The 26,608-nt window shown below is 45.3% G+C and overlaps 3 protein-coding genes across 3 annotated transcripts in view; 2 read left to right on the top strand and 1 right to left on the bottom strand.

The window, feature by feature from the left end:
- Positions 1-3,238: 3,238 nt before the first annotated feature.
- On the bottom strand, positions 3,239-10,533 carry T265_04741 (hypothetical protein; the record flags this gene model as incomplete). The annotated part of the gene is made up of 6 exons (XM_009169554.1): positions 3,239-3,418; positions 5,837-5,984; positions 6,238-6,527; positions 9,208-9,300; positions 9,524-9,609; positions 10,287-10,533. The coding sequence occupies 6 exons, from the start codon at positions 10,531-10,533 to the stop codon at positions 3,239-3,241; spliced, it is 1,044 nt and encodes a 347-aa protein (XP_009167818.1).
- On the top strand, positions 4,698-16,104 carry T265_13583 (hypothetical protein; the record flags this gene model as incomplete). The annotated part of the gene is made up of 4 exons (XM_009169576.1): positions 4,698-4,985; positions 6,853-6,947; positions 8,853-9,045; positions 15,992-16,104. Coding segments are annotated over 4 exons (636 nt in total), but the record flags the coding sequence as incomplete, so codon positions are not given.
- A 5,663-nt stretch (positions 16,105-21,767) lies between these two features.
- The window catches only part of T265_04740 (hypothetical protein), a gene marked incomplete at both ends in the record, with an annotated part of 33,340 nt that continues 28,499 nt past the window's right edge, over positions 21,768-26,608 (top strand). Inside the window, one exon of the mRNA XM_009169553.1 lies at positions 21,768-21,962. Coding sequence (XP_009167817.1) covers positions 21,768-21,962 — 195 coding nt within the window. The remainder of the gene's footprint in view (positions 21,963-26,608) is intronic.

The raw sequence follows: 26,608 nt of genomic DNA, 5'->3' as shown, positions 1-26,608 counted from the left end.
ACACACGTCCTTTCAGATTCAGGGATAAACCATTCTGACGCCATAGGCGTCTCAATTTCGCAAACGCGGCCCGAGCGTTGCAGATTCGTGCATTCACCTCATCTGTCACACTGCAATCAGAACTAATACAACTTCCAAGGTACGTGAAACGCTCCACAACTTCCAGTACCTCTCCCTGGATTGTAAGGGGCGTGTTCAGTGACTGCACGTCCACAAGCATGACCTTACACTTTGTGGGTGCAAAATGCATACCAAAGGACGGGATGACTTTGGTCAGTTCATCCAAGAATACTTGCGCCTTCTCCTCCGCTGTTATGAAAACGTTCTCAGCCCTGAATGCAGCAAAGAAGTCAATTGTAGAACAGTGATCTAACTCGAATATCTTGGGGTGCTGAGAGAGACTACCAGGAACGAAGTTCCCCAAGACTGCTTTCAGAGAGTCTGCATTCCAGAGAAGGGATTGTGGGTGTAAGAATGTGGCTGAGTTTTTTGGAGTTTTGTACAGACCACTGAGATGTCGATGGAGTTGGGGATACTAGCCTAGTCAGCGGACGCCGTAGATATCGTCGGGACTTGGCTGAATAAGGCTATACTGATAATAATCGTTTAGCTATAGTACCCTTTCGGTACTTAGCTGATGTGTCACCCGAAGGAAGCACTAGGCCTGAAACATTTCCAGAGTGCAGTTTTGGTTCGAACCACCACCGTACACATATACACGGTTTACAGCTTATGGTGATGAGGATGGTTTGCTCACCTCAGTCACGTGTCGCGACAGTGAGCAGATGGGAGCGATCGTAGAGCGATCATCGGGACCCGAAATCAATCCTGGCCGCGGAAGGGTGTTAGCAAATCTCTGCCTCTTCGGAGAGAATATTAAAATAACTGAGTGGGGAAATCTGACGTTCTAGTGCTGCAGATGGCTCAGTAGTAGTAGTGCGAATTTACCAACCGGAAAACCCGTGGTTCGGACCTGACCTCCCCTGTGTAGGCTTGGACAACCTGGTAGTATCCCATGCCTCGTGCTTCCTTCTGGTGGTATGGCAGTTAGGCACCAAAAGGGCGTTGCAACTGAATGATTATCTGCTATATCTCAGTTGGCTGGACTGACGGGGGACGGAGCTATGAGATGTACAGGTTTAGGCTAGACCAGCTCCGTTATGTCTAATCTACGTACAGGAAACCTTGTTTCCTTAATAAGGCAGCATTCTGCCCATGTGGATCGTACTGATTAACGTGATATCTGTCTAGGCGTAATACACTACTCATAAGGTCGCTGAAAATTCTTCGACAGCCCACGACTGGGGGGCTGACCAGATAGCGCAGTCCTCGGGTTTCTGTCAACCTATGTTCCACTTGAACCCAAATTACGCGAAATTAACGAACTACATTCATTTGTAAACCAATTTGGTGTTGCGAGAGACTCACCTGGAACCCAGCTTAATCTATAGTTTATGATGTTTCTATGCAACTGAACGTGCTGCACCACGCCGCCTCATTTTATTTAGTATGATATTCGAGATATCGCGGTATATGTATGTAAACATCATAAACGGGAGATTTAGGTGGGTCCCAGGTAAGTCTCTCGCAAAACCAAATTTGTTTGCAAGTGAGTGTATTTCGCTATTGATATCTACTTCTTTAGTCAATAGATCCCCATTCTTTGTAATCTCCATCCTTAGGCATTTTTACCTCATGTTTCCCTCCATTTCCTTTTCATGTAGATTTCTACTCTAAGTCAGAGATATCTACTCCCGTTTTCTCTAGGCCGGTGTTTGGTATACAATGGAGTTTTCTGGCTTCTAAGTAGTGATTGCTGTCATACTACCCAGATCGAAGGCCCTCTTTAGATGAATTAAATTTTTGACAGTGCGCAAGCCCGATTTCTTTGTTCCTGATTCTGCTTTCAGTGAGGTTTGGGATTCCAGTCTACTTCTGGTGTGTCGTATTAGGTGCTCCCCACCGTGCCGAACACAGTGTGGCTGTTCTCCAAGCGGATCAGTAGCTGGGCTTTGTAGTACTTCGGCCATGTTCCACAAATCCTTGTTCTTGTGCATGCAAACTGGGTCGGGTCAGTAGATTGGAAAGTTGGTGTTGGCGCCATTGCCTCATTCGTCGCTTTAAGTAAGATCTCTGATCAACTACGACACAATCCTTTTTAACACTCCAAATCTCCCTATGCCACGTGCTTCCGAGCAGTGCGGGTTAGTGGTCTGCCGTCGGGTCGTTTTGCGGTGGGTATCTGATCTAATGCCCTTCACTATCAGTCTGAACGATATGCAGGAATGCACCGGCGAAGGATGTCTCGTTTATGCGGACGACCTAAAACTACACCAACGGCCAATATGACACGGCTTCAAGAAATTCTGAGTCGTGCAGGTCATCGGATTACCTTGATGTCCTGGCAACACTACTAAATGTCAGCGCTTATCCATTGTTAGCATACCTAATCCCACCGAATACGCTAGTTCTGGGACCGCAACCTTGGTGGTTGTAGTACGCCAGTACCATGTATGATGAGGGTGAACAATAACGTCACCAGGGCCTTAGAGGAAGGAGACTATCGTGTGCTCTGAGTCTCTTTTGTCCCCCATCATCATCGACAGCATTGCATCAGTGTTCAACACCGATGCTTCGCTGCCGTGCAACCATAATTTATTTGGAAGCCTTATTGTGGAGAAAAGAATAAAGGTGGACAGGTGTTCAACCGGACGAGAGATACCCTACCTAGTCTCTTTGCAACGTTTATTCGATCATTGCCCGAGTGTGGGTACCCCACATACCAAAAGAGAATACCATCAACCAGGACGAAACAAGTAAGTCTCACTGATTTGGACGCCTGAACTCAGGGGATCGGCTTAAGTAGGTTGTTGTCTTGAACTTGGAGTGTTCAATCTCTCTCGTTCAGCTGTAGCACCCTTTCGGTGCCTAGCTGCCATGCTACACGGAGGGAGCACGAGGGCTGGGATACTGTCAGGTTGCCCATGCCTAGACAGAGGAAGTAGTACCAGTACACCAGGATGAACATTATTCTCATACACCTTGTCTTTGTTTAGTGTAAGTTTTGGTGGTTGAAGCGCTCTTTAACCTGACGGAAACGGTTTACATGTGGAAATCGCCATGAGGTTTATGGTCTTCTACCCTATAGGATGGACGTTCTGAAAATGTCTTCATAATCGAAGTTGAGGCATCTCAATGAAAGCTAAATACCGGCTTACTTTAGAGATGGCCCAAGTGGTTAGAGCGCGACTTTACTGACCGGAAGGTCCATGGTTCGAATCCTACCTCCTCCACTCGACTTCCCCTGTCTAGGCTTGGGCAACCTAGCAGTATCCCAGCCCTCGTGCTTCCTTCGGGTGGCATGGCAGTTAGGCACCGGAAGGGTGCTACAGCTGAACGCTTTCTTTACTTTAGAGTTCTTTTACTTAGAAGGGTTACTTAACCTCAGGAGCGTCGCAGTCGTGGCTCCTGTCTACTATCGTTGACTTGTGAACTTTCCTGGCGCGGTGGCAAACACCGACGCTGACGCAGCTGAGTCAGCATTCAATTGTTCGATGGGATTAGAAAATCTGGTGAAGCAACTTTGCTGAGGCTGCTCGAAGTGGTCGGCCATGGGGGTCAAATCAGGTACGGGATTTCTCCCGAACTTTTGCTCAGCTCGTACTTAGACTCATCATCTGAGAATTCCATGCCATTCCAACCCGAGTTTTTTCTGGAGCAATGTAATTTGTTGGCTCACCAATGGTCGCATTGCGTTCTCAGATAACTATGAGCTTCAGGTGATCCAACTCTATGAGGATCCTTGCTCTTCCTTGATTCCTCTCTTGGGCAAGATTTCACCTGACAACCTGTTAGTTCGGTGTACAGACCTCGAACTGTCACTGTGATGGAATCTACGACAAAGATGTTATGTAGGACGATGCTTTTGGATCGCAGTCGTCAAATGAATTTTAAAATGTGCAACAACGGGAAAACGCCATAACAGTGGTAGTAGGTTGGATGTAACATACGACCTGCCTCTGTCCTGAAACATGCGAAGATACTACCAATGAGCCATTGGAACGCCCATTCCATAACATCGATAAAAAGGATTAAATCAAAAAGTGAAGACGGGGCAACTCCAACGAACTCCACTGGATCTGGGCAGACCTGTGAATATTTTACTTAGCACTCTAAACCGAACGGGGGTATGGGGACAACGGAAGGAAACGATACCGGACCTTATCGGTTCTCGCAATAACTTCTCGAGTACTACCGTCACTTGACGAAATGCACCTACTCGGATAAGTGTATATATATATATATATATATATATACGCATANGGTATGGATGGAATCCTTCGCGTGGCATGGCAGCTAGGCACCGAAAGGGTGTTACAGCTGACTGGTTATGGGTTATTATGGAATCTGAACTAAGTGGCACGATATCATCCGCTTGCCCCCAAAAAGATCGAAGACGACCAAACGACTAACTTTTCAGTGGAGTGGTCGACTTAACAGGGATCTCACTATAATAATGGTTGTTTCGTCACCAATTAGTAACCCATCCATTTTTATGTGCCTTTTTGGCCTATGCTAGCATACGAACACAATGCTATTATAAGTAGACCTGGAGTTCCATTATCTCATGCAGAGCATTAAACGGCGAGTTTCCTTCTTCGTTTCAGCGTTCCCTCTGTATATTTTTGGTATGCGTACTGGCAGCTAATTTGATCCATCTAACCTGCGGGCAAGAGTAACTTGTACAAAAATGATGCATTCGACTTCGAGCCCGTGGCTTCAAGCCCTTTCTCCCCACGACTCCACCACAGCCCCAGGCTATTCTTCATCCTCCGTGATGGCTTTCAATCATGTCTACCCGACTTTGCCTACAGCTGCTGCAACCCTTTCCTCCAATCAGGTGCATACCAATCAGCCTTCCTTGTTTTCCTTACATTCGCATTCGGCCTTCGCTGGAGATTCACAAACCGGATCTTCCTCTGGAGGTAAGTAATATCTTTTGACAAACACTATTTCTCGTCCCATGCATTAGTCCATTGTTTGATTGTCATTCGGCATTTAGGCCAAGTAATAAACAGTTTCGCGGTCATGATCTACCTCCTTAAGGAACGATACATACAACCATCTTAGAGGGCGAGCAAGTTCCTCTCTTCATTTTCAGTAGTAGTTGCAGGAGGTGTTTAATTTTTCCATTTGCAAGCGGAGTAATCTTACTGGAATCGCTGAATGCTATAGATCACACCGAACTTAACATCTCATTTTCGTTTTGAATTGGTTGTCCCTTCGTGGTGGACTTCCTGGATCCGGAACGAGACGCCATTGAGGAGCTTCTGACAGATTCCTTTGAAAACCACGGCCATATGCATGATCCGTTTAATGCTCCTCATCCCCGAAGTTTACGCTTCTGAATCGGTTACATCATTATCGCGTCAACCTTCTTAGACTTATCAGAGAGACCCAAACAGTTTGGGATTCGCACATGTGGTCACCGCGCTTGAATTTTTAAAACTAGGTTGATTTAGCCTCCATTTAAGACCAGCGTTTCTGCCGCTTAGATTTACCACCCTACTCTGTTGTCTTAAAAAATCCCGGGTCTTTTTGTGGTTTATATCTTTTCGGAATCAGTCGAGAGTCTACCGATTACTCTGCTCTGCTACAATCAACCCACCGTTCTTTCCGCAAGGATGCGGTGTGTGATAAGCCTGAGCATTGCGAGTTGATGCTGTCACATGGAGAAACCATGACTGAGCTTCTAAGCCGAACGGATCTGATAGTTGTTTGTGATAACTACTTCCTGCGTGCTCTAGACAGCTCATTGGTTAAAGCACCAGCTTACGGACCGGAAGGTCCGTGGTTCGAACGCAAGCTCAGCATCTCGACTGCTCCTCTCTGGGCTTGTGCAACCTGGCAGTATCCCAACTCTCGTGCCTCCTTCCGTTGGCATGACAGCTAGCCACCGAAAGGGTGCTACGGCTGAACTATTTCTATTTCATCTCTCAGGCCCCGTGTTTATGTCAAACTCATTAACTGAACAGTGGTGAGACTTACTTAGTGGCTAAGATAATCCATCGCAAAAAAACAGTCATCAATCGTTTGTGCCGTCGAACAACGGGTGCCAACGAAGCAGTTTATTTTAAACAACCACGTGAATTGGATTATTCGAGACGACACGGATTCCGTACCGATCTTCAGTGACTGGCGTGCTTATCTTATCAGGTATTGCTGTGCCCTCTGTACGTCTCTTGTATCCAATTTCTGTGTACAGGGGCGAAATGGCCCAAGTGGTTAGAGCCCGAATTTACTGACCGGAAGGTCCGTGGTTCGAATCCTACCTCCGCCACTCGACTTCCCCTGTCTAGGCTTGGGTAACCTGGCAGTATCCCGGTCCTCGTACTTCCTTCAGGTAGCATGGCAGCTAGGCACCGGAAGGGTTTTAAAGCTGAACGCTTTCTTTCTTTCTTTCTGTGCACATATGCACCCCAACTACTCGAGCACTCATTCTGTCTACCATTTTTGGTTACTCGCTTCTGTGAAATCAAATCGACAGATGTTTTGGGTATCCTGCAGTTTGAACCAGTTAGTACTTCTCATGGTATTCGAAAGTCCGATTGCGATTAGAGCATCGCTCTAACAACGTTATCATATCGCTTTTTGGATTTTTCCGGTTTGTAGCTCTGTTGTCCCCTTTTGCTGATAGGCACTATCAATCGACGGAATGTTTTCCCCAGCTTTACCCATCACTGACGACTTTATGAATGTCCTACTTTCAACCTTAGGTTTACTGTTATCAACTCATCAGTCCTTATTCATTTCATTTCGCTACTTGACCACCGTCAATTTTCTGTTTCACAGATCTTGCAACCGATTTGCATTCGGTAAGTGGTTTTATTTTTAACTTGTTTTTTGTTCTGCTGGTCCAGTTGACTGATGTCGGTTACTCTGTGCAGGTAAATAGCGACAGTTCTCTGCGTTGAACAGTCTATATCGAAATATGACCATAATATCTTCTGACAGCTGAGACTGGAAGATCCGTGGTTCGAACCCACCCTGACACTTCGACTGCTCCTGTCTAGACCTGGGCAGCCTGGCCGTATCTAGGCCCTCGTGCATCCTTCAGGTGCATGGCACTCAAGCACCGAAACTGTATCCCAGTTAGACTATCTCTCTCTCTCTCTCATTGTCTGGGTCCCCTGAGTCCAAGTGATCTCTGTAGGACCAACGGCACGCTAATTACACGGTGGTATTGCGGTGCTTTTCATACTCCGATTTCTCAGCAGACTTGACTTTTTTATTTACTTCACATGAAAAAGGTAATCTGAGGAGAATGACTTTTGCCTGAGAGGCCAGTTATTTTTGATGCCACTCAGCTTGTAACAACCAGTACTTCGTTCAGACAATGACCAGCGTGGTACAGCTATTGAAGAAAGTACAAACTTGTCATCTACCTTCTGGCATTGAAATCTTCTATCTTATTGATGCGGGGTTCTTGCTTGAAGTTTTGTTCAGTTGTGTGACTTCCTCTTACTACTCTTGAATGATTTTCTCTGGGAGGCGGCGTTGTAACGGTATAAAAGAGGATTGCGCATATCCTTGGGGACGTCCAGAATGATCTTTTTCATCAAATATATTTTAGTTGTGCTACCGTCTCCCAGGTTAAATTTTAGACTCTGGTACATCTAAATTCCCGTGCAATCTCGGTCAAATCCGCCGACGAGTTCAGAGAGGAAGTTGGAACGTGTCCTGCTTAGACCAACATACCCACCAAGAAGTCGACAGTTTCAAAATTGAAAAGGGTTAACTGATCTAGAATGAACTCCAGAAACGTGTACAAAATGACCGTATTGGGAATCGAAAAGAGTTTTTATTTTGGGGGTCAGATGTGTTGGGCTACACGTAGGGATGGTGGAAGGGAATAAAAGGCCCTCTGTTGTTAAAAACTATACAAATAGTTTTGAACTCGATGAAATTCCTGCACTTGACCATTTGTCAGCTTACTCAGGTAGGTTAATTGCTCGCTGATGTTTTAGAACGCTGCGTTCTACTGATACGCTTAGAGGCGTGCGACATTGAATCGAAATTGGACCATCCAACAATATATCTTGCTACTTTGACCTGACAGCCGATCCTACGTTCGAAATTTAGCATGATCTTGTTTGAAAAGTATGAACCCGCGTGCAATCTCGGTCAAATCCGCCGACGAGTTCAGAGAGGAAGTTGGAACGTGTCCTGCTTAGACCAACATACCCACCAAGAAGTCGACAGTTTCAAAATTGAAAAGGGTTAACTGATCTAGAATGAACTCCAGAAACGTGTACAAAATGACCGTATTGGGAATCGAAAAGAGTTTTTATTTTGGGGGTCAGATGTGTTGGGCTACACGTAGGGATGGTGGAAGGGAATAAAAGGCCCTCTGTTGTTAAAAACTATACAAATAGTTTTGAACTCGATGAAATTCCTGCACTTGACCATTTGTCAGCTTACTCAGGTAGGTTAATTGCTCGCTGATGTTTTAGAACGCTGCGTTCTACTGATACGCTTAGAGGCGTGCGACATTGAATCGAAATTGGACCATCCAACAATATATCTTGCTACTTTGACCTGACAGCCGATCCTACGTTCGAAATTTAGCATGATCTTGTTTGAAAAGTTTTATATGAACCCATGTAGGGAGGTAGGTCACGTGACCCGTTGTGTATCAGTCAGACGTTGTTATAAAAACTTCTCGGATTCCTCGAGGTGAATTCGGCAGTAAATTAAGGCTCACTATTTTCGTCTGCATTATCGTCTCTCATGCTCTCGACTCTTTTGGACAAGTTTGCTACTTCTAACGTATGCATTTGTTTCAAACACAGCTCTCATCTGTTCCTGGATCAATGCTATCTCAACTGGATCCGATTGCAGCTGCAGCCTATTACGGTTTCGAGACCGATCCAGCGGCCTCAGCCCCATCCACTAATTCCTGGTATTCCTCTTCTGGTGTTGATGTTGTCTCCTCTGCTACCAGTGGTCACGTATCGAGCACAGCACCTCAATCTGGTTCTGGTGGTAAGTCGAGACCAGTGCTGCCTGTCGAAGGTCTGTACTATACTCAGAACGAGTGAATCATCAAACACAACTTAATTTCGGTTAGCAACTACATCCAGACATTCGGGCTAAAACGGTTATTTTTCGATCATAAATACATGAAACCACGTATAATGAAATCACGTTTGCGTATGCCAGTCGACCGACTTCCTCTAAAGGCTCTTTTCGCACAACCACGTGAAGGGTGGAAGAGAGCCAGAGGCGGTCAAACAATGACTTGGCAGCGAAGTATGAAAGCCATTACCAGCAAACTCAGCTGCGCTGGTAATTGCCGTCTTCCTGGATGGGGACCCCGAGACGGGTCACGTCAGTGGCTAGAGACATTGCCAGATATGGCCCAGTCGCGTCCTCAATGGCACTCGTGCATTCAAGCTATTGCCTTCAATGCATAGCTCCTTTTCCAACCCCCCCTTCACTTGACAGCCCACTAACAGTGCACCAATTTATCAGCTCCCGCCTGCAATGCGCAGCTACCTATTCCTCCCCCCAAATCATCGGTGAACGAAACTGCGGCAGCTACAACCACTGTACGACGAGTACGTGGTTATTACAGCTGACGATGATGATGACATGAAACCATCGGACTTTTGGATTATTCCATCTAGACGGCGCATGAGATGAGACGGCGCTGTCAGACGAGCGACACGATTGTTACTATGGCCTAATCACAATGTTTCTGTGCAACATTGTGTACGCTAGTTGTTATGCTACTTGGGGATTTCAAACAATGTTTGCCAACGGTCTCAGAATTCTTCTGGTGAATACCTTCAAAAGTCCATTTTGATGATAAAATCACTCTAATTATGCATGAAAATGCCGTCTGTCTATAAGAAAGACTATTCGGGCAAATGCGAAGTGCGTCCTCGAATTATCGCTTGGTTTCGGCTACAAAAGCTTTATTTCCTTAACACATGGTGAAGATCCGTGATACCAGCCACAGTTGTAACTTGTGGATTTGTGAGATTGTGTGGCGAGCTTTTCAAAAACTTTCTTTCAAGCAATAGTGCCCGACAAAGATATCCACTTCCTCCATTTTTGTTTAATTTTGCTATGGATGAAGTAATGAGGCAAATAATGGAAGGTTTCCATAACCTCGGTGTTTCGATCACCTTGTCGACCTGGAATATGCAGGTGACATTACTCTCACTTTTAAAAAGGCCTTTTCTTGAAAAGCGTACTGAGGCCATCCGGTCATTGCACACGTGCTTCGAGCCCACAAAGTGAAATATAATAAAACAATAATCGTTCAGCTGTAACACCCTTTCGGCGACTAGCTGCCGTGCCACCCAAAGGAAGCATGAGGGCTAGGATACTGCCAGCTTGCCCAAGCCTAGACAGGGTAAGTCGAGAGGTAGGGATCGGGTTCGAACCACGGACCTTCCGGCCAGTAAATTCGTGCTCGAGCCACCACCGCAATGTTATACTGCGGAACGTACAGTCTTTGAACATGCCTCTAAGAATTCAAATTGTGGCTCTGGAGGTTGTGAAACGCTGCGCGTATCTCGGAAGTTGTATTCGCTCTGACGGAATTTGACAGATGAAGTGAGCGCACGAGTCCAAAATTGCTTTTACCAATTTGCGCCACTTGTGGCGTCAAAAAAGGCATATCTTTGGGTCTAGAAGGATGCGTATATCAGACTGAAGTAGGGGCTGTTTGGGTGTACGGTTACGAGACCAGGTCACTTCAGGCAGACGATAAGACATCTTTAAATACCGATGTTTCTGAACTACAATTGGAGTTTACTGGAACCAGTGAATTCGCATCGAAGTGATCAGGAGACGAGTTTTCGTGAAGCAGCCGATACTTCACTCAAACAATGCATCCAGCTCTGCAAGACAAGGTAACTGGACAATGTTTTACGCATACGGAGTTACTGCCTGCCAAGATGAGCGCTGTTTTACAGATCTTCTTCTGGAACCTGGAGCTTGATAGAATTTGACATGTCGGAGGAGAATGAAAGATGTCATGAAATATTCGGGTACCGTTGCTGTTCACCTCCCTGGATGGGTCCACATGACGCTCCATATGCCTAGCTTGAAACGCCGGACGATTGGCGGCTAACCCATGTCAGTGGGTCAGTTTGTCAGTTTCTACCCAGATTGTTTGACTGAGTACAGGAGGTATAGATATCTCGGATGTTTGTGATAGGCTAACCCTAAATTCCCCTCCATTTTCTTTTTTCTTTCCATTGTAAGGCTTTACTGAAACAAATTGACATGGCTATACGACAGTGAAGCACCGATGTCCTCATCTGGTGTTACTGTCAATATTGATGATGCTGCTGCCGCCACTTCGGTTGATAAGTAGCCTTTTCCATATGTGCCTATTCCGTCCGCTCCCTCTAGGTCTATTTAAGTTGCCCCTACCTGCAGACCAGCTTCTGTGCCGAGTGCATAGCCTAATCTTGCAGTAGTTTTTCGAATATTCTCTTCTTAGCCTCAGCAAACCACTGGCATATCTTTCGGTTTCAGATAAAGACATTTTCTCGCATAAGTTCTATTTCCCCAGACACCTACCTCTTCTTCTTGATACCATCGTTTTTCTTAGTGCATCGTATAATTTCCGCATTTTTTTTACTTTGTCTGGTAAGGCGCACAGCCTGGACTGTTTCGCACATGGAGCCCTTGGTAAAATAACTCCTTTTTCTTACTGCACGCCGGAGATCGTTTGTTATGTCTTGGTTCATTTCAGCATGGTGGAGCTCAATCCACTTGCTTGAAACAGCGAACAAAGTAAAGTCGAGGTCATCTACGGCAATTTCTGTTTCCTCCTGAATCATGTCTCACAAATGCAAACCTTTGGATTGTGTTGGCGTGGATGATTCGCATTACAAGAAGGACATTCAGTAATCAAATTTATTTTATTCAGTATTCCTTACACAAATGAAATACTCCGTCCATAGTATAGAGAAAATGGAAACTGTGAACATCATCTATTCGTGGTGTTTCTTCACTAAAAATCTCCTTACAAAAAAGTGGGGTTACAATTTTTTTTTCAAAATATCGTACGATAATGCACTACTCATAAGGTTGCTGAAAGTTCTTCGACAGTCCACAAATGAGTGTATTTTGCTAAGCTCGTACGATAAGGTTTGTATTCGGACTAGATAGAAATCAGTCTGAAAACTGGAAAGTCCCACACATAAATCTTTTCTACTACTTTATTGAAGATGAATCAATGAATACGTGCGTTCGAATTCATCTGTTCACTACAGTTTATTTCATTCCATGAAAAAACAGTGCTAAGTGATTAAACTACCATCTAAAGTGACGGATCTATAAGTCGCCATGCTTTCTCGAGGTAACACGTTACCCATAGGATTGCTGAAAGCTCTTCGACTGGCGGGTTCGCCCTTGCAAATGAGTTGCCATATTCTAGACGTATCAAAATTATCGGATGAACTCTGAAAAACCTTCGACGTAAAGCGGCCTTGTGCAACATGTTAGTTGAAGAGTTGTTAACCAAGGGTAAGGGGCGGTGGGGATGGTTCATGTTAGTTGGCTTTTCAGAGCTCGAGAGACGGATCAGTGGTTAAGGCGCGAGCTTACTAACCTGAAGATCCGCTTTTCGAATCCAACTTCCCCATCTCAAGGCTTGGACAACCTGGCCGTCGTGTTTCCTACGGGCCGTATGCCAGCCAGGCACCAATCGATTGATTGTTGATTGAGCTGAGTCTCTCATCAACCAAATTAGTGTGGAAACGATAGTATTTGGCGAGTTTAAATATTCCTTAAATGTGGGTAACTCCTATTAGCATTGGCAAAATTTGCTTCGGTAGGATTTCCAAGTGGTAGTATCCATCTTTTAGTACTAGTCGCGAATAACATGATGTTTTGTCTATTTAACTGCGCACCAAATATGGGGTTCTCCTGAGGAGATGGCAGTCATCTAATTCTGCACATTGTTTTCAATTAACAAGCATCCAAGACTCAACCTGACTTGTCAATAGTTGTTTTCCACCAGCTATCCAATCGAGAATTCATCTTACCATTCTACCCGCTCTGACCACACTTTTATTCATCACGCAAAAACCGCTACTTTGAGTGAGCGAACCACGCCTCGGTAATCGAATTCATTTGCAGAATAACATGTAGTTGTGTTGCCACCACTATACTAGGTTGTATCACTCACCAACTGGCTGCAACCATTTCCTCCACCTTTCCAGCTTCATTAACCATCAAAGACTTCATTTGTATACCAGAATCCAGTCTGTTCTGACTGTAATATTGCTAAGCCAACTGGGTTTCAGATGAGTCCGTCTGTCGAATTCGCTCGTATAGAACTTGTTTGGACCCGACCCAAATAACAACATGATATGTCGGATGCTACTGCCCCTGTAGTTTTGCCTTTCTAAACTGTACTTGCATGGCACTACACCCAAACCACTTCATATCCACCTGCCGCGTACATTCGGGTAATTTAGTTTCCGACCGATTGTGTTGACAAATTTGTCATGAATTTTTCGCTATGCACGCGTGCATAAGCTCTGGACAAACACGAAACAGCTGTTGGACGTTATCATACCCTCGTGCGCTGCTTCTTTTTTTCGGTCGGTCATCAACACGTGCGGCGCGCACACGTTTTGTCTATTTAACTGCGCACCAAATATGGGGTTCTCCTGAGGAGATGGCAGTCATCTAATTCTGCACATTGTTTTCAATTAACAAGCATCCAAGACTCAACCTGACTTGTCAATAGTTGTTTTCCACCAGCTATCCAATCGAGAATTCATCTTACCATTCTACCCGCTCTGACCACACTTTTATTCATCACGCAAAAACCGCTACTTTGAGTGAGCGAACCACGCCTCGGTAATCGAATTCATTTGCAGAATAACATGTAGTTGTGTTGCCACCACTATACTAGGTTGTATCACTCACCAACTGGCTGCAACCATTTCCTCCACCTTTCCAGCTTCATTAACCATCAAAGACTTCATTTGTATACCAGAATCCAGTCTGTTCTGACTGTAATATTGCTAAGCCAACTGGGTTTCAGATGAGTCCGTCTGTCGAATTCGCTCGTATAGAACTTGTTTGGACCCGACCCAAATAACAACATGATATGTCGGATGCTACTGCCCCTGTAGTTTTGCCTTTCTAAACTGTACTTGCATGGCACTACACCCAAACCACTTCATATCCACCTGCCGCGTACATTCGGGTAATTTAGTTTCCGACCGATTGTGTTGACAAATTTGTCATGAATTTTTCGCTATGCACGCGTGCATAAGCTCTGGACACGAACGAAACAGCTGTTGGACGTTATCATACCCTCGTGCGCTGCTTCTTTTTTTCGGTCGGTCATCAACACGTGCGCGCGCGCGCACACACACACACACAAATACATGCCTGCACGCAAGCATGTACCCATCCGACCTGCTTGAAAATGCATGAAAATATGAAAAGGGGCGATACTAGTAGACGCAAGACATGTTATGGAAATCCCATATGGACTCCCCAAGCTGGGCTGTTGTTGTTGTTGTCCGTGATGATGATGATAATTCTGCCACTACCGAGGTTAATGCTGAACGTCACCTCAGGGCGCTCGAGTGGTAATCAGCAGTGCGGTCTGCGATACGAGTAATCTGGGGCACGTTTGCGTTGGTGTCCGTCCGTCTGTCAACATAGCGATTGGGAGCGGATTGCCCCATTCTATTGCCGGCTGCTCAGTCTGACTTGCCGAAGAGACCACTGTATGATCCATCGGTTCTGATTCCCCTCGCCTAGCTATCTATCTTATGCTTATGTTACGGGTTATCTAGACTGCTTCTGAATTACTCTGTCAACAGTTTTTTGTTACCTTTTTTCAGTCTCATAATGAGAAAGGAGCCCCCACCATCTTGGGGACAAATAAAGTGATTAACCTCGATCTGGAAAAGCTCATGCTATCCCACAAAAGCTAGCTGGTTGGAAGGGGATTTTTATCTCCCGAATAACGTAGTGTTTCATAATGTTTTATTGTATTGCTTTTCTTAATGAATGTCCGTGACACGCATCGAATACTAGCTAGGCGTAGAACGGCCACGGTTTGAATCTGACTTTTGTCCGTGAATAAGTCCGAAACACCGTTAGAAGTTTGTCAAGACTGATTTATCCCGTTCCTCGATCGTTGCTCAGTTTTCTCAGGTTTATCTCAAGCGCTAACGGGATGTGCCAAAACACATGGGTTTCGAACATTTTTTACTCATTAAATGTCTTCGAGCGTTTGTGCAATGTTTCAGTCGCAGTTGAACGCCTCTGTTTACTGCTTCATTTCATTCGTACTATGCCCCTGGATTATACCGACCGAAATGTTCAGTATTTCTACGGGTCCTTCCATTTACTTCAATTTGCAAATCCTTCTGGGAAGAACGTCTGAGGTGAAATCTCCTCGATGTTACATCTAAACAACTTTTCAAATTCGCCACTAAATATCGAAACCAAGCACACCTAGGCTGTTATTTGACACGGGACTACTGCTCAATATGTTAGCTCAGTATGTCGGTTCCACATCATATGTGGGCAAACAGAGCCTACTAGAACGACTTGTATGAAACGCTTACGGTTCACATCGATAATTCTACCGGGTTTTTCGAAATCCGTCCTGAGGGCTACCTAATCCTCAGTGGGTGCAACCTAATGGATCAGTTACTGTCCACTTCACTCGGCCATAGTTGCTGAGTGAAACCCGTGACATCCTCCGACGGTGTTGCTTCCAATAATGCATTACGACTACATCTGGCTGAGTAAAAAGCTGCATGATATGCACTGCGTGCGAATCGACCTTTGAGCGTTTTTTGCCGTGCGGGTTGTACCCTTACTCAACTGAGAGCCTTCACGATATTTGGTTATTTTTTGTTCAGCTAACAGCTTCTATTCAACCGTTTTTTTTAAACTTTTGTCACTGTTCGATCTTTCTCCTCAGTCACAACACCCACAACAGCCAAACGACTACATTCACGCACCGGCTGTTCCACCTCCAATTCGAATTCCTCGTCGGCTGTCAAAAACCCAACAGGGCTACCGCCTCCACCCGAAGTGAGTCGCATTAACGCTTTTTACCCCTCCTTATTTGTTGCCATGTTACACGGGTTTGTTCTCACGATACTTTGCTATCACCCGTTATTTGACAACCCGTTTCTGTCTGCTCTCTCACACACCTACGGAAATATATACATATTATTATGACCCTTTTTATTAACCCATTACTGATAGTGTCTGAATGTTTTCGCGCGCGCAGGCGCGCCACTAATGGACCATGTCCGCTCACTTGTCCTGGCCATGGTGTGTGTGTGTGTCGGTGTATACAAGGTGACATCGTGGAGGAAAGATGGACTTTTTTCTGTCTTGTATCAGAAATTAAAAGGATTTTCTTGTAATGCCCCACCAGAGTTCGACAGCACATCCAGTTTATCAGAGCCCGTGGCAATATTTTGTTAGAGCTGAAACGGTAGTAAGTGGATGTGCTGGAGAACAATACCGAACTGCCAGATAACTAGGGTGTCGTTATTCTTTTTGCATTTAGTTCGTTATTGTCGCCCTATAATTTCAACTCATTTGCTGCAATCGGTCAGCCATGACAATGCCCTGTGTGACGATATGTTCTCGACTTGTTCCCTACCGATCAGTGCTACTCAAACCTGTGTGGTCGGTCACCCCGTCAATCTTTCTTGTGTCATGTGGATATGAACAAATCTTTATGTTTTCCGTATCGATTGTCTGGTTTGAACATTCTGCGACAAGTTGTGTTGCTCCTACGATTCATGTACGCGATCAATATGTGGTCAGTACCACGTGCCGTCGTCCAAGATTTTGTATTTTCGCCCATGATAGGGGAGAAGCTCAATTTTATTTTAAACCTGGATAATTTTCCGAAATTAGTCTGGCTCCGTTGTTGTATTCTGTACAGTGGCGTTACGTTCTAGTCCAGCCGGTTAATGAGAGGTGAAATCGTTTTGTTTTTGGTTTGGTTTGATTTTATCCATTCTCCTGGTGCCACCTCGGCATAAAAAAATAACAGTCTCCTCGCCCCACCTCCAGCACTATCCAACCCCTTTTTGACCATATATGAAGTGTGGAGTAAATCCCAACCCATCAACTCTCCGTTTTCACGTTCGGTTTCTCTATTGAGAGCGATAAACTCGAGCCGCTATTCGACATGTGCTTTTGGGCTACATGATGCTAATAGGGCGATCAACGTCGATACTAAATCCTATTGGTTATGTAATAGCGGACTGTTTGTTCCTAGGAGCAGATAGGGAATATTCTGGCATGCACTGCATTGCTGGTGATATTAATTATTATTGACTGCATGCTTCGTTCACAACGAACGCATCACAGGCGAACCTCCATGCTCTCAGCTTCCCCACCATCCCCAAACTAATTCGCATCGAGTCAAGAGTTTGTCATGTAAACAAGGTGTATCGAGGTGGAATGTTGTATAGTCACTTTTAAGCTTAAAATAGCTCAGTAGGTGGTGTTTGGGCTTACTGACCGTGAGGTCCGTGGTCCGGACTCAACCCCAGCTTGGGCGGCCTAGCACCTCAGCCCTCGTGCTTCCTTCGAGCGGCATGACAGCTATGCACCAAAAGCAATTATTGTCCGATTGTAGATTATTACTAACTCCTCGTTTCAGTTACGTGAGGTAGCAAGACCTTGTCAAACAGGGTAACGTACACCACTACCGTCTGTTTGCCACTTCCTATCGTCATCCGTCTTTTTGACTCAGTAGAAGCAACAGCGGAAGCTTATTTTAGCACATAAGTCATGGTCCGATTGCATCCTTTCATTCATGACACCAACTGAGTGCTGTTCGGCTTACTTCAATCTTTCTTAGTAGTGATACCGTGATGCTTTGTTCATCCTGGATATACTTTGTGCAGACGAATGCAGCAACTCTCATTCTACTCTTACACAAACCTATGGAGTTGGTGCTCGTTTTATCTTAAACACGCTTGCCGTCTGGCTAGATGCTACACCTAGCCCTCCTTTGCCTCTCTGACCTCCTGCACTCACAATTTCATCGCCTTGCAGCTTACGCTGGCAAATCCGTCAATCGATCGTTTCGGCTAGTTGCATTTCTCATTCAGTCTTTTCCGTGTCCGTCTAGGTTGCTGTTTATATCTATTAGAAATAGGCCAGCGACCAGCCATTTCATATTCCGAGTTCAACCCATCTGACTGCTTTGGGACATAACTACCTGATCAGCATCGTTTCATGCCATCGGTAACTGTAGTCGCTGTAGGATCAGTGGATATCGGACATCGTGTGATGTGCAGTCATGGAGTTGTGAGCTCCCTGTCTGTATAGTGTTCCAGTTATGCAGACTTCAAATCTGGATGGTTTTATCAGCACGTCTCAGTCCCAAGGAACGTTTTATCTCAATTCAGTCTCTTCAACACCATTGTGAAAACTAGACGTGAAATCAGGTACTCCGAGGGATGAGAGCAGCTTAGTAATTCCCATAGGTTTTTGGCATGCACCTGCTTCAGGTGGTGGAGGTTTAGTTTTCTTCTACTGTTTGTGTGGCTGTGCGAACGGAATAACTGACAACCCAGCCAAGAGAAGAGGGGCCTTCTTGTGAAGTCCCGTGTGAATCACGAGATGGTCTTAATCCTGGTTACCCATATTCATCGTGAGCACCAAAGTAAACCCCGAAGGCTTAGCACAATACCTATTTGAGGCCAAGGCCTTGTCTAAGGTTTCTACACCATTCAACTATGGACAGTTCCATAGGAAACCCATTCTACTCAGTGAATGGACATTTTCTGTTCTGTGTGCTTGCCGGCGTATGTTACCTCAATCCGCCGAGGCCGTTGAAGTTGTAGAGGAATATTGGGTTTAGGGTGAGTTTCTCCTTTTGACAATGCGTTACGACTGCCAAACTACCAGATGAAGTTGACTGGGAACCTCTAATAGAGTACTCCGACCTAGATGAGGAAACGTTTTGAGGAGACTACCGAAGTGTTCTTTTAGTAAGTTCGTTTCTCCACTGGACAGTTCAAAACCCGTACCTATTGCCGTGTGCACCGGGGCGGTGAGAATTCATTTTTATCCTTTTTTTCTGTACGATTTTAAATACATCGTTTCGTTTGGAGCAAGCACTTCCTTTGCTCATTCATTCTAACTGGGGCGAGATGGACCAAGTGGTTAGAGAGCGAACTTACTGACCGGAAGGTCCTTGGTTCGAACACAACATCTCCCATCTTCCCCTGTCTAGGCTTGGGCAACCTAGCAGTATCACAGCTCTCGTGTAGTCTTCGGGTGGAATGGCAGTTAGGCAGCAAAAGGGTGCTACAGTTGAACAAAAATGTCTCTGACTAAAACAAAAGAATACAACACAGTGAGCTCGTAGAATATTCACCTATCTATCGTCCAGGCAAGTGCGGATGGGGTGTTTTCGCGTCAGCTAGCTAACCGCCCAGGAGACCCACAGTATGGAGTGATTTATCACGGGAATGCACGAGGCAACGATCGTAAGAGTGGCAGTTGTTGGGGAATTTATAAGCACCTCGCTTTTTTGCGTCTCACATCCCAACAAGCCAGGTCAGACTGTCTACTCTCAAGAGTATCCCACTGATGTGGTTGGATATTGCGCAACAGTGCTCATGACATCAGCGGTTTAACGTTACCGTCTATTCGCAGATCCATGTCACTGATGTTTCGGTAACCCATTCAGCTATAAAGTGTTTTCTCGGTGAGGAAATACAGTTGATAACATTCCACACCGCCAAAACACTTCCCTCCTCCGGTGGACAGAATACTGTATCCAATAACCCAAGCCTTTCATTCGGTTGGGGGCGATTGCAAAAATCACTGTTCCTCTTCCCCTCCTGAAGTCCTTGGAGGCATTATTAGTATTGACTTCATTTGTCTATTCTGGTGAGAGTTAGTTCATGTCTGTTGAATTCCAAAGAGCTCAAGAAACGCTACATTTTTTGCTCCGGTTTCCCTGACCAAGAGAATATCAGGAATACATAAAAAAAACGTTCAGCAGTAACACCCTTTTGGTGCCTAGCTGCAAAGCCACCCGAAGGAAGCACGAGGACTGTCTGTTTGCCCAAACCTAGGCTGAAGTCGGGTTCGAACCACGAACCTTCCCGTTAGTAAGTTCTCGCTCTAACCACCAAGCACATTCTCCGGAATACAATCAGTAGATTGGGGATAGAGTAAGTTGTAGAATGATCTCACTTCAACTGTGTAGCTCGGAGACCTACATATTAAGTTGTGGCACGCTGAACCGATGACGGTTCGTTACAACACCTTTATCAATCTAGTATTTGTCCTGTAGGAATCGTCCAGATTGGAATAGCACAGCCTATCCTATCTTTCGCTAAGTCCTCCATGTTTGTCACGGTCTCCTGGTAGCACTGTTTATGCTCACATTCGTCCTTCCATCCGGGAACCGAAAATATGATGAAGGATACGGGATGCAATCCGGTGACTAAAAGTTACCCTCACCAAGGGAAGTTATCCGATAGTGGACAGCAGTTAATCGGTTAGTTGACTATATCCTTCCCAACGGTTTGACCGGATCTTACATGGTATGCTCTAACTACCGCTGTTCTATCGTGGTAGATCTCCCTCAATACATCAGCTGGTCACACTGGTCAGGTCACGTACTTCATATGCCAGAGCACTCTTCGCCCCGATTTGTGTATGAAGACCACCCAAGGGGCGCTCAGTCCATTACATGGCAATGAAGCGTGAAAGACTTTACCAGTCAACTTGGTTGCATTGGTAAATGCCATCTTCCCAATTGTAGACTGCGGGGCAAGATAAACTGGTGGTTAGTGATCCTGACAGATATGGCTGTTACATCATCATCGTCATCAAAGACAGCAACATCCGTGTTGACACTGATGCTTCACTGGCTGCCACGCAGCCAATGGTAGCCTTGCATCAAAACTATCACCTGCGTAGCTCTTCATCTTTGCCCCACCGGGCAAACCAAACCATTCGACATCAGTGAACTGGTTGGATTATCGCTTCCAACTTGTGGCTACCGTTCTCATATTCTCCTTATCCTCGGTGAACGAAGCTGAAGCAGTTGGAAGCACTGCATTTTGGTGCATGTTTTGTGAGCTAAAAAAACTGAACTGAACTGATGTTCTGACTACTGTTCCACGAAGCAGCGTATTGCTGCTGGTTCTCACATTCGGATAATAGGGGCATGCAGCTTACCGTGACCCATTCCTCCCTTCAAACAGATTTTCCCCTGCCTCTCCGTGTATGTTTTAACCAATAGCTGCTTTGGTGATTGCTTTTCTGCTGTTTAGACACATGCTTGACGCGCGCACTCTGTGTGTGTGCGTATCTGAATCACGGACACATTCATTTAAGACATTGGCACCCGCGGACGCACTCACCTACGCACACACACAAAAATTCCCCACATCCATGCCAATGACCACCGAACTGACAGAGATAACAATAGAACTGATGACTTCACTTTCCCCTCTATCCCCTTTGCATGGTGTCTATTTATCAGTAAAAGACTGCCGCTCTCTCGGTTGTCAATGGGTGGGAGGAGGGTTTCATGCTCGCCCCGACTGTACTGACATGTGTTTAGTTGTTAATTTTACGGGTCCGTATGATCGTACTGTGACCACCCAGCTGACCTGCTCTGGATAGTCCCAGCTGATTGTGTGGGAAAAGATCACCTCATGACCCCGAATTATCCGTCGGAATACACGGAACTAATGTGCGACGATCCATATGGGTGCTGGTCGTGCCATTCATCCTCATCCGTCACACTGGATCCTCCTTATCATCAATACTATCTTCCCACGACATCTCCTTTGATGGATGAAATGCTCTCGGATTCCCGACCCGCATTTCCGTTCGGTTGTGAACCCTTTAGTTTCTGGTCTTCTCCGGCTGTGCTCTCTACCATAGTGAGTTGTATTCCTTTTTGCTCCTCTTCCGAAAAATCGACAAACAACTAGCTTCTACAAATGTGTGGAAAACTGATGAAATTTGGTTTTAGCGGGAGACTCACCTAGTCCCATCTGAATCTTTCGTTTATGATATTATTCAACTGAATGTGCTCCACAAAGGCTATTTCATGTTCCATTTCGTACGCTGTTCGAGGTGGTACGGCGTATCTTTCCAGCGGGACGCTACTTCTGAGGTTGCTGAAAACTCTTCGAGGACCCACGACCGGTTTCGCCCTCCTTGGGGCCCCTCATGTAGGCACAGTCCCTGAGTTTCCTTCAGTCACATGTCCTACTTAAACAGAAATTTATCGCAGTTCTCGAAATACTTTAATTTGCAGCCACCTCATGAGTAGTGTTCCGTTATGAATTTTTTCCAACCAGCCGTTAACGTATCCAAGCAATCATCCGACTGCTGGTGAGTAGTCTCCAGCTTCACTAAATCACACGAGTCCTTGACTTTTTCCTGAACGAGCTACTCCTTCAGGTCATGAATCCTCAAGCGTGCCCTGGTGAATAACGTCCCCAAAGAGCTCGTTAAGTGTTGTTTTAGGACCTTGTCGTCATTTTTTCTGGTGCCTGTTCGATCCCATTACCATGTTTGATCGTATTGATTTTTGATACAAATGATGTTACTACTAAGATCGAATGATCTTTTCACAACAGTAGTATTTCGCCCTAGGCGTGACTGTCGACTCGCGTTATTGAATCGTTTTCAGACAGCGATGTAATATCTACTTTAGTGCATGCATTAACTTCCCACTACTTGTGACTCGACACGTGACATCATGCTGGCACCCGAGACTCCATCACAGCCCGAAAGCGCACTGGTTTTTCTATCCCATATGCACCAGCAACCCAGCTGTCTCTGGTTTGCTAGCAGTGACGAACGCCGTTCGCCGGACTGTATGTTATGCACCGTTTATATACACTAGCTAGACGGCTGGTTTCCGATTTATTCCATGTGGTCTTGTGATTACTGACTGGTCACTGCTGCCTTCGAGTTCCATATATCTCTCAGGTAGAGGACTTCTACAACGACCTGTGTTTTGAGTAGAAAAAGGTTACGCACCTATTTACGGCACAACTGCGCTTCCATTAGCCGATGACTTCCTTATCGAGGGTTAGATGTTTCTAAACTAGCTAGTAGAAGTACGAACTTTCCATGTATGGCTTTCGATAGACAACCCTTGGGCAGTGGTAGTAATCAGTATTACGGAAACGGCAGAATTCTCAAACTGTTGCGAGCAAGTAAAGCATTCTCAACCGCTAGTTCTCGATGAGTGAAGTGGTACAGGTTTGGCGTTGTGACGCTCATTATCATCTACGGTATTTGTGCGTATCTACTTTTACCTTCAGTGGGACTCATCAGTTTGGTTAGGATTTTCGCGTGATTCCTTAGTTGTCAACCTCAGACTGTTCATCTCAAGACTACGCGTCTGCCGACCGTACTTGCATGGCCGAACGGGATTTTTGATCAATCCAGATTTTTTGTCAGTCTAGACAGGTAACATGACCGACATCTACTACTCGCATACTACTGTCAATGGTAGCGATAACAGCAGATTAGCCATCGGACCCGATGAAAACCAAGCACAAAACTCAAAACCTTGCCAGTCACTTCGAACTGTTTGTTCTGCCTATTCCTCGGAGTTTTTATTTCTCGACTAAAATCGACACTATTTTCTCAGCTTCGGTTTTATTTCCTCACACGTGCCGCCATATTCTGGCTTGTTTTGGAGATGATGTACACTAAAAAATTTAAGCTAGGAACCTACTGTATGTTCTCTGGAAAGACTTCCTGAAGGAACTGGTAAACTAGCGGTCTCTTTTAGAAGTCGGTTATGTGAAGTTGGGAAGAGAGAGTGATGGTTGGTTGCAGGGCACACCGCAAGAATAGCTTGGGATCCTCAAGGATGATAGATTTCAAACTATGCAGGCGGCAACAGTCCTGCTCGCTATGAAATGTTCCTGCCACTGTCATTTTGCTATCTGGTGGAATGAAAATGAATCTCCAAGAATGCCCACAGTAATACGCCCATACCCTGGCAGTGATAATGTTCTCGGATCTTCAAGTGTTGGTCATATGAGAGCTTCCAAATTTATTTTGGCTCACCAAGCGGGCGACTGTACTTCCCCGGATGTGAATACAAGAAACATCCGGTAACATTCCAATTCCACCGCCTGACAGTCGGATCGTCAGCGTCATTCGACGACCATTTGGGTAAACAATCTGACCAGTCATCATTAAGTATATCGTTCTTTGTCAACTGCTGCCTAGAAGGGAGTCAAGGTTTCTCAAAATGTCAGGCGTTTCCCGTCATCCGTTACAAGTAAGGTTTCAACTCAAGGTTCCTATCGAGATTGAACTCCATAAGTATGGAAACCTGACCAGCCCACCATTATTAATTGCAAATCTGATTTGTCTACTATCGTGAAGATTATTGGTATTAACTGCGTAGCTTGGTACGCTATTTTCCGGTTTATACGATTCTGTCACCAACTAAAGTGACGAAAGTGCCCCCAGCTAAAGTGCACGGCGTTTCCCATTATTGCGCGGTTTCTTGAGACTCGAGCCAATCATATAAACCTATGACTGTCCAGTGCAACATGCTTCCCCGTACTGCCCGGGAGGAGACTGATACCCTCTTTCTCAGTGTATAGCTAGAGAAAACTACCCACGAAAACCCGCAAAATAATTGTCTGACTTACACTATTTGTGCACAGTTCCTAGAACTCGCAATCGGCAACCCATGAACCAATGAATTTTCGGTCTCTTCTGAGAAGGAATCGGACCTCGATTTGCTTTGCCATTGGGGTCATCATCCGAGCTGGGGGTTGATCTCTCAAGATTGGTAAAATTCGTAGAAGGTTCAAGGGACTGACAAAGCTGATCTGAGAGGCGATCGTTTCAGAGGTGGGCAACCGCACCACACAACCTCGTCCAGGATGCAGACTATGTCCTGATGTAGATTATGTGCTTTCCTTGTGCATTCGTCTACTTATGGTTGGGTGCGGGAACGTGTCGTGAAAGTAAAACATTACTGGCGGACCACTCAACTGCTCCGCCTTCGTGAGACAATTAGTGTAGCTTGATGTTACAGGATTTGGCTCCTGAAGACGCCACTTCTCCTTAAGACACCATTCGACCAAGTTGGCTCATGCTGGCAAAGTTTTACATGCTCGAAAGATGACTATTCGGCTTTCACTCCATCTGAGTCTTCAACTCACCTACTAAGATTTCTTGTAACCCTAGTCTTGACCCCGTTCTTCGTCGGTGTCATGCCATCGACCACGTCCCGGTCATATATGATATCGCCTGCTGACCTGTATGCCTGACAATACGATGATATTGATATTTTTACTGGACATTTGAGATTTCAGCTGGGGCGGCCCTGTTCGTGTCTATAGTTTTCTCCGAGGCACCTCCAAACGTCGCCTGGTGAGGGGTTACTCTTTAATGGGGAGTTCTACCTCACTTTCATAGAAGTGAGCGCCGTCAACTTGACTGTTGTTGGTGTACTGTTCGTTATACCCAATACATGCACTAAGGGTTCCATTTCGCACATTTGGGCGTACAATACGGCCAAATGTTGTAACCAGCTGAGAGAAGAAACGAACCTCTAGATCTGTTATGGTGTGCAGGCACGCTTTGAGCTTACGGCACGTGCTCGCCTACAACAATCTCTGATTTTCCAATTTACTGTTATCATCATTGTCACAGCTGCTCCACTACAAAGAATCTTTTCAAATTTAGGTGGGTTGTATCATCATCGTCATCATCATTGGTAGCTACACAGGAGAACACTGGCGCTACACTATCTTACAAACATGTCAGTTTATTTGAGTAAAGCTTCATGCAGATACGTATGTACATATGTGAATTACTGGTATCCGAATCGGATTTACTGATCAACAGTAGTCAAAGCCACCAGAGTCTGCGCATAGTAAGAAGCGATGGACCGTTTGCGCGGAACCGAATGGGGTTCTGCAAGAAAATTGTTGGCGCCGATGTAAGCCCGAAGAAATAAGATCGGTGAGTGAACCTACCTACCACAAGCCATCAGCGGGTCCAAACGTGATAGTATGTCAATGGATACCCACACCAGTTACTTGTTTATCATTGAGGTGCTAGCGTAATCCATCAATTCTTAAGTTCCGACTTAACACCGCACCTACTCTAGCATAACATGCAGATTTTACCGGGAACTGCTCATTAACCCACGGTAAGGGTGATAATAGCGGTATTTCACTGACCATTTCGGGTCAGTAGTAATTAGAAAGTTGAACTGGGTATCGGGGTTCCAGAAGTTCACGTTTATCAAGTGGACCGGTGAGTATGCTGGTGGCCCATAGTACTGGTCATACTAAGACACGTGTGTCCGCATGTCCACATGGTCGATGTTGCATTGAGAACATTTAGCCCGTTCCGAATGGTTCGATTGTTCTCCAGCATTCTAACGCGTTGCGTCTCAAAGTTTCTCACGGATGCCTAGATAGCCGTCCTCCATGTCAGATCCTTCTGTGACGTAAAATGGAGATTAGAGTTCCTCAAAATCACCTGAAGGCTGTCCCAATATATATATATATATATATATATATATATA

This window comes from Opisthorchis viverrini (assembly GCF_000715545.1).
Source record: "Opisthorchis viverrini unplaced genomic scaffold opera_v5_79, whole genome shotgun sequence".
Lineage (NCBI taxonomy): Eukaryota > Metazoa > Platyhelminthes > Trematoda > Opisthorchiida > Opisthorchiidae > Opisthorchis > Opisthorchis viverrini.
This window is presented reverse-complemented; position numbering and strand designations above follow the sequence as displayed.